The sequence below is a fragment of the Sardina pilchardus genome, chromosome 11 (genome assembly GCF_963854185.1).
Source record: "Sardina pilchardus chromosome 11, fSarPil1.1, whole genome shotgun sequence".
NCBI classification, from domain to species: domain Eukaryota; kingdom Metazoa; phylum Chordata; class Actinopteri; order Clupeiformes; family Clupeidae; genus Sardina; species Sardina pilchardus.
Window position 1 is genome coordinate 6,770,121 of NC_085004.1, and position 10,500 is coordinate 6,780,620.

Sequence of the window (10,500 nt, forward strand, 5' to 3'; positions counted from 1 at the left end):
TCTTAATCATACGTCAGCGACCGGGGTTCAAAACTTACTCTACGAACCTCCGGAACCCATTAAGACAAGAGGCATTATTTTATTAAAACGTTTTGCGATTTTTTTATGATTGCGATGTCTGCTGAAAAGAAAAGTTAATATGTGAATTCGTGGTTCAGCGCACGCGCACACACACACACACACACACACACACACACACACACACACACACACACACACACACACACACACACACACACATTTTTACATTTACATAATAGGGCTCGGGCACACGCCTTGCATTCTAGGAATATCGCCGCCATTTGGTAGCGCACTGAACGTAATATCCATTCATTCAGATGCACAAGACAAGAAGCAGAAATATAGTAGCGATTTATTCTTTTCCTCTTGCGATCGTGGGTTGCACTGTTACACCCCACTACACAGCAACATACTACCAAGAAGGCAAAAACTAAGTAACAGGAACACACTAAAAGGCGGGAGTAAATCCATAGTAATCCATAGTAAACTAAGGAGTGAAGCTGCCAATGTGGCTGTGCCCGCGAAGTTTTGATGTCATGATCCCGAGCCCTAGTGTCAGGAAGTGTCTGTTGAGAGAGAGGGGGGAGGGAGGCAATCGTCCAATGACGCATACAGGTAGGCTATAATGTCTAGTGAACTGGTTAGACAAGTGTGGGGGAGGGGGAATGATCGCACAAGACAATTGCTCTTCATGAAATGGGTAGTCTCACAGACGTTTGTCGATGTTTCAACGTAGCCTACTACATCACCTGCGAAATCGGACGTGGCACATAGAATTATTAGGCTACTGGATTTAATATAGCATAGACTTTGTTCATCCTATATTAGCCTATATTAAAATGTAATGTGCTGCGGGGAAGCATTGGGGAAGTCAGTTTAAGTTGTCCTGTAACAATTTGCCTCTTATTATAAGAGTATGCAGCCACTACGCACATAATAGTCTAGGTTACGGGCGGATGCGAGCAACCCCATGCAAAAGAAGGCCTTAAGTTAACGGACTGAAGGCCCGTTTACATGTCAAACATGCATTAAATCTAAGAAACGAAAAACACAAATATCATGTATTGTGTCGTAAACAGTTAATGACTTCGTGGCCACTATGCGCAACTGCATCGCGCAGTGAGCTGAAGGATAGGAGGACCGACACTTATTAACACAAAGCTTTGTAAAGCACTAACAACCACCCCTCAAAGTTCATTGTCCATAAGTCCAAACAATAAGTATAAAAATCCGACAATCCAAAACGATAACGAGATCTCCCAGAAACGAAAAACAAGTTTGTTGAGTAGTCCTTCCAACAATCTCAGCTTTTGCGTTTGTTAGATAAAAGGCATTCTGTCCTGCTGTATTCCAATGAGGAAAAAATCATCCACAAGGTAGGCTAAGGGTCACGGTAATGCAGCATGCAGGAATCTATACGCACAAAACGAATGAATGGATTATATCGGCCAAAACGAATGAATGGGTTGGGAGAGTCGAGGGGTCAAATAGCGCACGTACTTGAATTTTAATCTGAAGAAGACCAAATCAAATCAAAAAAGAAGGATTTCAAGTGTGCGAACCTTTTTCCATTTTTTTTATGATTTAGCCTACTCTTGTTCTGCACCTTGACCGGGGATGTGCACAAACTTTTTTACTACACTTGAATTTTAAACCAACTCTTCTCTAGCCTATATCCTATAGCCATACTTTAATAATCAGATGTTATGCTCATTTTTGTAGGCTACACCTCACCGGCAAGCACGCACGCAAATGCTGCTTTTGCACATCTACAATATTGGCCAGGCTATATAGAATAGGCTTTTAGGACTGTATTTTGCCTTCGTGCAACTTTAGTTGTGCTCAATCTAAATTATTGTCAGTAAGGATAGGTCATATTACCAAATGGCGAACCTCGAAAATTATTTAGGATATAGAGCCGTGTCCATTACGCATGCAGTTATTTTTTAGGCTATTGTTTTATTTGAGTGTTTTTGTCTACCATGGCAAACATAGTTGAAACGTTCGCTCTAAACTAAAGTATTTCCAATCGGCTTTCACAAAACCGATGAGGTCCAGATCTCAGTGGCCTCATAGCTGCCTACAGCCATGCATAGTAAGCCTAATGATAGCCTAATAGTTATGACATTAATAGCCTATTAATGACCTCATGTCGGAATGGCACGTTGTTTGAAAAAAAAAAAAGTTAAATAGGCCTAGGCCTACCGCCGAGTGGGGATATGTCGGAATGAACAGCGGATACCAGCTGGGTTGTAAAACATTACTGTATTCGTTGACTGTGTGGCAGTGCTTGCTTGCCCTTCGATCCATCCCAGTTGGTGGTTTTGCACCTGTCCCTGAGTTATAGTCTATATGAGTAAGCGCTTATGCTCTAACCGCATAATAAAAGAAGCACCTGCAGCAGTGCTTATGGCAAGGCTATTAACACCTGTCACTGAGCTATGGACAAGCAGTTATGCTCGAAAATTATCATAATAACAGACACACCTAATTGTATGGCTCTATGTTTAAACACATCAAATTAGCAAGCATTTCCGCAGCAACGTTTGCTTTCTTTTTCTGTCGGTCCGCGGTTGCTTGGTCAATTGCGCAGCAAATTATCAGATCACCGGACCTAATTTCACCCCATGTCTCGCGGACCAGCAGCAGTCTCCACGTTTCGCGGCCCTTAGTTTGAGAAACGCTGCATTAAAGTGGCATTAGGTTGTAGGCTATATGTTTAGTGATTTCTTTGTGTGTTTTTCATAGTGTGTGTGCATTGAGTAGTTCCTTAAAATACGGAACAAAGAGCGTCCCGTAGCCTATCTGTTCAATACGGAAGAAGACTAACTATTACTTATATATTTCTTATAACGAAACGCGAAGAAAAAATACGAGGACTGACCATCTCGTTTCTCCGCGTTTCCCCCAATACCATGGCGACAAAGAGAAATAAATATGATTTGACATTTAAGCTGATTGCTGACAAATTTGCCACACAATTCGGGAGAAGCAGCGGACAGGAGCGCCACCACAAGCAAGCACTTCTAGCCCAAATTAACATGGCAACGTTGCCTATGACTAAAGTGTCTAAGTAGGCTAGTCCTACTAATATTACATTTGATTGGTAGCATGTTTGTAGCGCGCCAGTTTACCCATCCCCTACATCAAAACAGCTTAGAATCAATCAAAGAATCAGCTGTGTCGGCGTTAGGCTGTAGGCGATTTTCTATAACCATTTTCATTCATTTCAACAATGGTTCATTGAAACGTCGTTTGAATAATTTCGCCAGTCATCACCTTCATTGTAATGATTAAATGAGATTAAGGAGTCGACTATTGACGGATATGCGGTCTTCATCATTTTGAAATGCGGGATGAAACTTTCTGCCACCTGGTGGTTGTTTGGCTACATTGCCTTAGGCTCGAAAAAAATCGGCTTGACGGCCTGCGGGATCTCTTCGGGAGTCCCGCGGGAGAAGGTGCATTCTCAACCCGTACCCACTGTACGTAGGGCTACTCAGACTTTTGTTAAATCTCCAGGGCCCGGTTGCACAAACACCAAAACCAAAGATTGATGATATGAACCAAATATTCTGGAACAGACAGATTTACAGCATTGAACGTGATAGGCTATTAGGCTACTGCGACTTCCACCGTTTCCTTTCCAGAGATTGCTGCGCTGCTCACAACGCATGCAGTCTACATTGAAGTGAAACGTGCAGAATGTTGTCCAAAACAATACAATAACATTGTGCGTTGAGATCTAGTACAATATAGACATCTGTAGACATCAAGTGGCAACTAAAGCCATTATCAGTCATGAAAACTTTGGCGGCTGCAGCAGCATTTAGGTTTTGGCTGAGCCAGCTAGCCAGCCAACAACTTCATCAGCCAGCCGTTATTCTCAAAGCAAATGGCTTCGGGGTCTATACATAACACACTATCCATTGCACACTATCCTGTTGCTCATGGGCTCTCTTTGAAGGTTTAACACTCTGTAAAGCGCCATGAGACATTTGTAATGTTTTGGCGCTCTATAAATAAAATTGAATTTAATTGAATTGAATTGCAAACATAGCCTATTTTAAACCGATCATTCCCCCTCCCCCATACACTCGTCTAGGCTACTTAGGCTACAGACATCACCGCGGCATTGAGGACAATTAACTGCCTCCCCACCCCCACCCCCTCTCTCTGTCCCCTGCATAGGCTGTAGGCTGGCTAGGCAACTCGTGGAAGAATGCGCAATCATGTTTCATCGCACATGCGCGTTTCAGAATGTTCGAATTCGCCAGCGTGCGTGTAGTTGTGTGAATAGAAAAGAATAGAATAGAATATAGCCTAATTAATTGATGCCTTGCTCAAAAGAACTTCCGCCATGAACAGGTCGGGGATCGAACCAGCAACCCTTGGGTTTTGAGGCCGAAGCTCTAACCAGTGGGCTACAGCTCTCCTCTACAGATATGTTAAAATGTGTGTCTCAATGCTGAATTTCGAATTCACATAGAAGTTAGCTTAAATTGTAGAAACAATAGGCCTATAGCTTTTTTTCAGCAGACATCGCAAACATAGCCTACACATTTGCAAAACGGAGAATATCTTTCACTCATCATTTTTAATTAGGCTACTTCTCGCGCCTATGCCTGCTCAGCATAGCTCTCTCTATCTCCCTCCCTCCGAGGTAGCTAGACCCTATAAGATGCTTCTCCCTAAATGAATGAAAATTGTTTTAGAAAGTAGCCACGGTAGCCTGTAAAATGCGGCATGAAATCCTGGCTACTGTGTAATTGAAACCAGACTGTTAGGCTCTTTGTTCCAGGTCTGATCATTTTCGGCGGCGTGAACATATAGGCTACCTATTAAATGAATAGAAGTGAATTTGGGGAGTGAATTAGAACTAGCCACCCATTCACTTTTAGAGCATTTTAGTTGAAAGTCAAGTTTGCTTAAGGTTTGTTCAAGAACTCTTCCAGAGTTTTTACCTCAAACAACACAAATCAACACAAATAAATAAACAGATAACTCAAACGTGCTGTATGTCATAATGAAACAACCACAGACTATCAACAACACGGTCTGACACGAATGACACATGGCTTAGTGCAAGCTGAATTTATGACCAAACGATTTGATTCGTGCACGAAGCGCCATCTAGGGATCATTATGTGTAAGTAACAGCCTCCCAGTCTAAGGACTCAGCGGTCTTTTGACCTCGCCACGCTTTAAGTAGTTCACACCAGCACGGCGCTTCTAGTAGGTAGTCAAAGCGGTCAAATGACCGGGGCGCGGCGCTTCTAGGTATAAGTGGGTCAGAACGGCATGGCGCTTCTAGTGTTAACTTAATACACAAAAAAGACTGTGATTGGTCAACTCGCCCTGCTGTGTGTTGAGCCAGCTGCTTCAAGCAACCTGTGGGTAAAGTCATACTAGTTTGCTAACATAAGCTTTGCAAATAAACTCAGACATATTTTGGTTACACTGACGGGGTTATCCGATTGTAAACTGTCAGTAACGTTTTGAAATCAACTCTTCGTATCGCCACCAAGCAGCAGTAGGAGTTCAACATTCTGGCTAACGTTGATGATAAGCGACGCAAACAAAACTTTGACAGGTTTACGCCGCCGATGCTAGCATTGTGTCGATGCGAAACCCTACTCACCAGCACATTAGTGAGGGTGTTGTATGCATCCACGCACAAACGTATGGGTGTAAAGAAACCAGTCGCTTTTAGGGATGGGCATAATTAATCGACGATCGAGGATTGATCATTAAGAATTTCGTCGATAACATACATTTGTAATCGATTAAACTATTGTACGTTGCGTTGCGTCGTGAGAGTCTTGAAACAATGATATTAATTTCACTGCGTGGCAACAATTAAGCATTTCACCAGCCGGGGGAAATGTTTGACGCCATTCTCAGTTAACTGCGAGTTTCCGTTTTGATTTCAGTAGTAGCCAATCATGAAGGGGTCACGGTGAAGTGTGGCGTGGGACCATTTTAATTTGAAAAGTGACTTAGTTCGCTGCAAGCACTACAACAACGTGTATTGTTATGCTATTTAGCAGACACCTTTGTCCGAAGCAAACTACAACACCGCCACACTCAAACTAGCCTATCACTTGAATAAATACAGCATAGCGGTGCATCCTGTAGGCTAATGTTATTTAGCCTACCAAACGGGTAGAATCTCACTACGAAGAGAACAAGGAGGAGCTGTAGTGAGACACCAGTCTGGTGATAGTAGCCTAGGCTGTCGTGACGGAATCCGATATGCTGGTTTCAATAAATCTCCATGCTCGATTTGATGCTAGGTTGAAACTGAGCGCAATAAACTGAGAATGGCGTCAAATATTGCCCCTGCCTGGTAAAATGTTTCATTGTTGCCACACAGTGACATTGATTTCATTGCTTCAAGACTCACACTACGCAACAAACATGTGGTTTTGTATTTTCATTGCATTTTAAATTAAATAAATAATTTGTTTTAATATAAAAATATTAATGATTAATCGATAGTTGATCGTTAATTCTCCCGACGATCGACTAAGAAAATTTAATCGAATGCCCATCCCTAGTCGCTTTCAAAATAAAAGCAACGATGTTGATTTGCGTGCATTATCTCTATGCCAGGCTCTTGACTACTTTTCCACGGACCTTACGCGGGCCGGTCTGGGAAAGGCCATGAGCCGGATTTGGCCCGCGGGCCGTACTTTGCCCAGGTCTGTGCTATAATGTTGTCTTCACATGATCGGTTTGGTTGATTTACAAGCTGGATGTCGCAGAATGTTTGGAATGAATAACCACTAAGTGAACAGTCTTTGGCTCTTGGCTGTAGTGAGGTATTCCTGTTCTCTCAGTGAATCTCTCGGCCTTCTCTCTTTGGCAGATAATCATGACATCATCTCGATGAAGATGTATCAGCTGATGGTGGAACACACCCAGGAAGAGGACAACCTTGACTGGACCAAGATCGAGCCCAGCGTCAGCCTACTGAAATCCCCTAAAGGTGATCATCCACAAAAATACTCATCCACACCCCAGGAAGAGTCAAGTGTGAAGAAGTATTGAAATTATTGCTTGCATGACGTTTCATGAAATGCCCCCAGAGTGTGGCACTGTCCGGAATCTTTTGTCCTGTCTATCGTGTCGTGTCGTGTCGTATATGTGGTGCATAGGATGTTTGATGTTTGTTATAGTGCATAGGAGATATGTGAGGTTTATGATAGTGCATAGGAGATATGCCTTTCAAACTGTCAGTGACTGACAGTGAAAGTTACTGGCTTGCTCTGTGTAGAATCTTTGAACTTGAAAACATTCAAAGGAAACTATAGTTAATTCTTTGTGCATAATACATTAATTCTATGATGTTACAATATTGAAATCTCAATTAAAATCATTGTTTAAAGCTCCATTACACTGAAGAAATTAATATGTATTAATCACAGCAAAATTATTCATTAATTGATTCACAGCCTTACTTTGGTTAGATGTCAAGAACCTGAAGCCTTATAAAATAGCAGCCCAAGATCTGTGTTATATATCTGTGTTATTTTACCTTGAAGCTGTTGACTGTTATCTATTTGCCATTCTGTTCATGTGTCACTCTTCCTTGATTGCACCAGCTTCCTTGACTTTCCACTACTAGATAGATAGATAGATAGATAGATACTTTATAGATAGATAGATAGATAGATAGATACTTTATTGATCCCCAAGGGGAAATTCACTACTGTAGGTGTAGTTTTAAAGTATAAACCAGATGCATAGACAAAAATCACAATGTCACAGTATGCAAGCTGTCTTGTTTTAGAGTATATTTTTAATGGTTCATTTTTCATTATAAGTATTCTATAGTTTTAAAGTTTTAAATGTGTGAAGTCACTTGGGACAGAACGGTATGCCACATATTAAAAATGAACTCCAGCTTCAAATTATTTTGGGTGTTCAATCTTGCTAAACTGACTGATGTCTAAATTTTAATCCAACTAAAACTACCACTCCCTCATCATCCTCCTCCTCCTCTTCCTCTTCCTCATCCCCATCTTCCTCCTCCTCCTCCTCCTCCTCCTCCTCCTCTCCAGACAACGTTGATGACCCGACGGGAAATTTCCGTGGCACGCCACTGACGGGCTGGAAGGTGTTCCTGCTACTCCTGTGTGCCCTGCTGGGCATTGTGGTGTGTGCTGTGGTGGGCGCCGTCGTCTTCCAGAAACGCCAGGAGAGGAACAAGCGGTTCTACTGAGGCACTACCACACACACACACACACACACACACACACACACACACACACACACACACACACAGACTCTGGTCCCCATCCTGGGACCGCAATGTGATTTTTTTTGAGACTGCATCAAGAACACCATACAGCTGTTCATCTTTGTTTGTAACAGTGAACTGGAGGGCAATGGCAAGGAGATACTAAGAATCTTCCAGAAGATTTGCTGTGAAGGTTTGAGTGATCTTTTTCTCCCTGAAAGGTAACCTGAAGACCGTAACGTGCTGATTGGTAGGAAAAGCTTTTCTTTCTGAGGTGAAATCAGAGCATATGTATGCACAGACTGACCATTGTTGTCTGTGATTTGAGTTTAATTATGAAGTTTGTTTTGCTTTCGGTTTGTACCTCTGGCCCATGCATTCCCTCTCTGGCCTAGTTTACATATGAGCAAAAAGTGATTGATTTGATGTTTTTTTTACGCACTGCTAGATTCACACTCTTTCTCTGTGATTTCGGTGGGATGCTTGGGACTGTCTGGGGTCTAGCCACTGTAATTGATTGCCTTATCTTCCTGGCTTTCTTTAGACATTGAAAAGTGAATTTGGGTGGGTTGTTTGTGTGTGTTTTTGTTTGAGTGTGTGTTTGTGATGGCAGGGGCAGGAGATGGCTGGTGGGAGTCTTGGGTATAAGTTGCATCTATTACAGTCCATTCGATAAGTCTGCAAATGACGACTGTGCATTTAAGTGAATGCTGTGCTGTTTCGAATACTTTGCTTCTAAACAAACCCACATTCTAGTCCTGTGTAAATGTCATAATAACCTGAAGGTGTGCACACCACATAGTAATTGCAAAGGTCTGCTCTCCACACTGATGGCTAGGAAACTGTCTGATGTACGAATATTTTGTGCGGGACATACCTGAATTACACTTTTAGCTGGAAGTGCTCATTTATCGTGGAATCATCAGGAGTATTAGCCTTCTCTGTGTGTGGCCTATCACCATGGCAACATGTGCAGACCAGAGGGTGAAGGGAAGCAATGACCTCCCAGGCTTTACTCTCAGCTGTTTCCAGGGCAACAGCGCTGGACATCCACTTGTAACAGTGTTGCAGGAGTTTCTGTATGGCTCTCTTGAGCTTGTTTGGGCTTGCCGTGTTACTGATAAGTTGTTCATTATATTTCAGTCCAGCACTGTCCGACTGTCATCATAGAGAAAGGCTGCTTTATTCTGTCATCGTGGAGAAAAACATTATTCTGAAGTTGAATGACCAGTGTTCTCCTGTCTGCAGGAATAATAAAAATAACAATAAAAAAAAAACATTAAACATCCTCTGGAGTTTCAGAAACTGTCTTTTTTACTATTTATACACAGAATTCTTGGGAATGTGTAAATGTAAAATAAATAAATTGAAATATACTGTACATTAAAGGTTGGGTACGGAATTCGCAAAACGGCCGGCAGATTTTGAATACATACAACCTCAAGTCCCGCCCTCCATGCACCAACGAAAATTATGCGCGAGAGCGAGCCAAGCTAAATGAAATGCCAGCCTGGCGTCTACAGCACTATGAGCTCTAGTCTCCATACAATCGCCCACATCAACTTCCCCAATTACATTCTTTATTCACCTCCAAAGGGTTGTAGGTAATAGTTCCACAAATCAGACAAGGTAGATGATTTTATAGCCTACATTATGGTAAAAGCACCTTAGTCTACCAGCCCTTTCGTTCGGAAATTCTAAAACAACGATGCATTTTAATACACCAAAATAACATTTGATATAATAATAATAATAATAATAATCTTTATTTATAGAGCGCTTTTCTAAACATAGTTTCAAAGTGCTTTACATATGAAATAATAAACAGAACAAATAACACAAAAATGAAGTGACTAAAAACAATACAAATAATACCATAACAACATTGGCAAGAATAAAGAAAAAAGAAAAGTTTTTTTTTTTTTTTTTTTTTTGAATGAACAACAGAAAAAACTGCAATAATCAAAACACTACACAAGGCAAAACAAAACCAAACCAAGACATAAACAAAAATTAAACTTAAATAAACTCCTTAAAAGCTTTACGGTACAGGTGAGTTTTAAGGAGGGACTTAAAAGATGGAACAGTATCAGCTAACCTTATTTGCTCAGGTAGTGCATTCCAAAGCTTTGGGGCTAACACAGAAAAAGATCTGTCCCCTTTAGATGCAAGCCGTGACTCAGGAATGGTCAATAAACCTTTGCCAGCAGACCTTAATGCTCGTGTAGGGCTAT

The 10,500-nt window shown here is 41.6% G+C and overlaps 1 protein-coding gene across 2 annotated transcripts in view; it reads left to right on the top strand.

Annotated features, from left to right (window-relative positions):
* The window catches only part of lman2 (lectin, mannose-binding 2), a 57,992-nt gene extending 48,443 nt beyond the window's left edge, over nucleotides 1-9,549 (top strand). For both annotated transcript variants that reach the window (XM_062548814.1, XM_062548815.1), the window contains exons 7-8: nucleotides 6,893-7,012; nucleotides 8,088-9,549. In XM_062548814.1, the coding sequence (XP_062404798.1) occupies nucleotides 6,893-7,012; nucleotides 8,088-8,248 (281 nt within the window). In that variant the 3' untranslated portion in view covers nucleotides 8,249-9,549. The remainder of the gene's footprint in view (nucleotides 1-6,892; nucleotides 7,013-8,087) is intronic.
* Nucleotides 9,550-10,500: the final 951 nt, after the last annotated feature.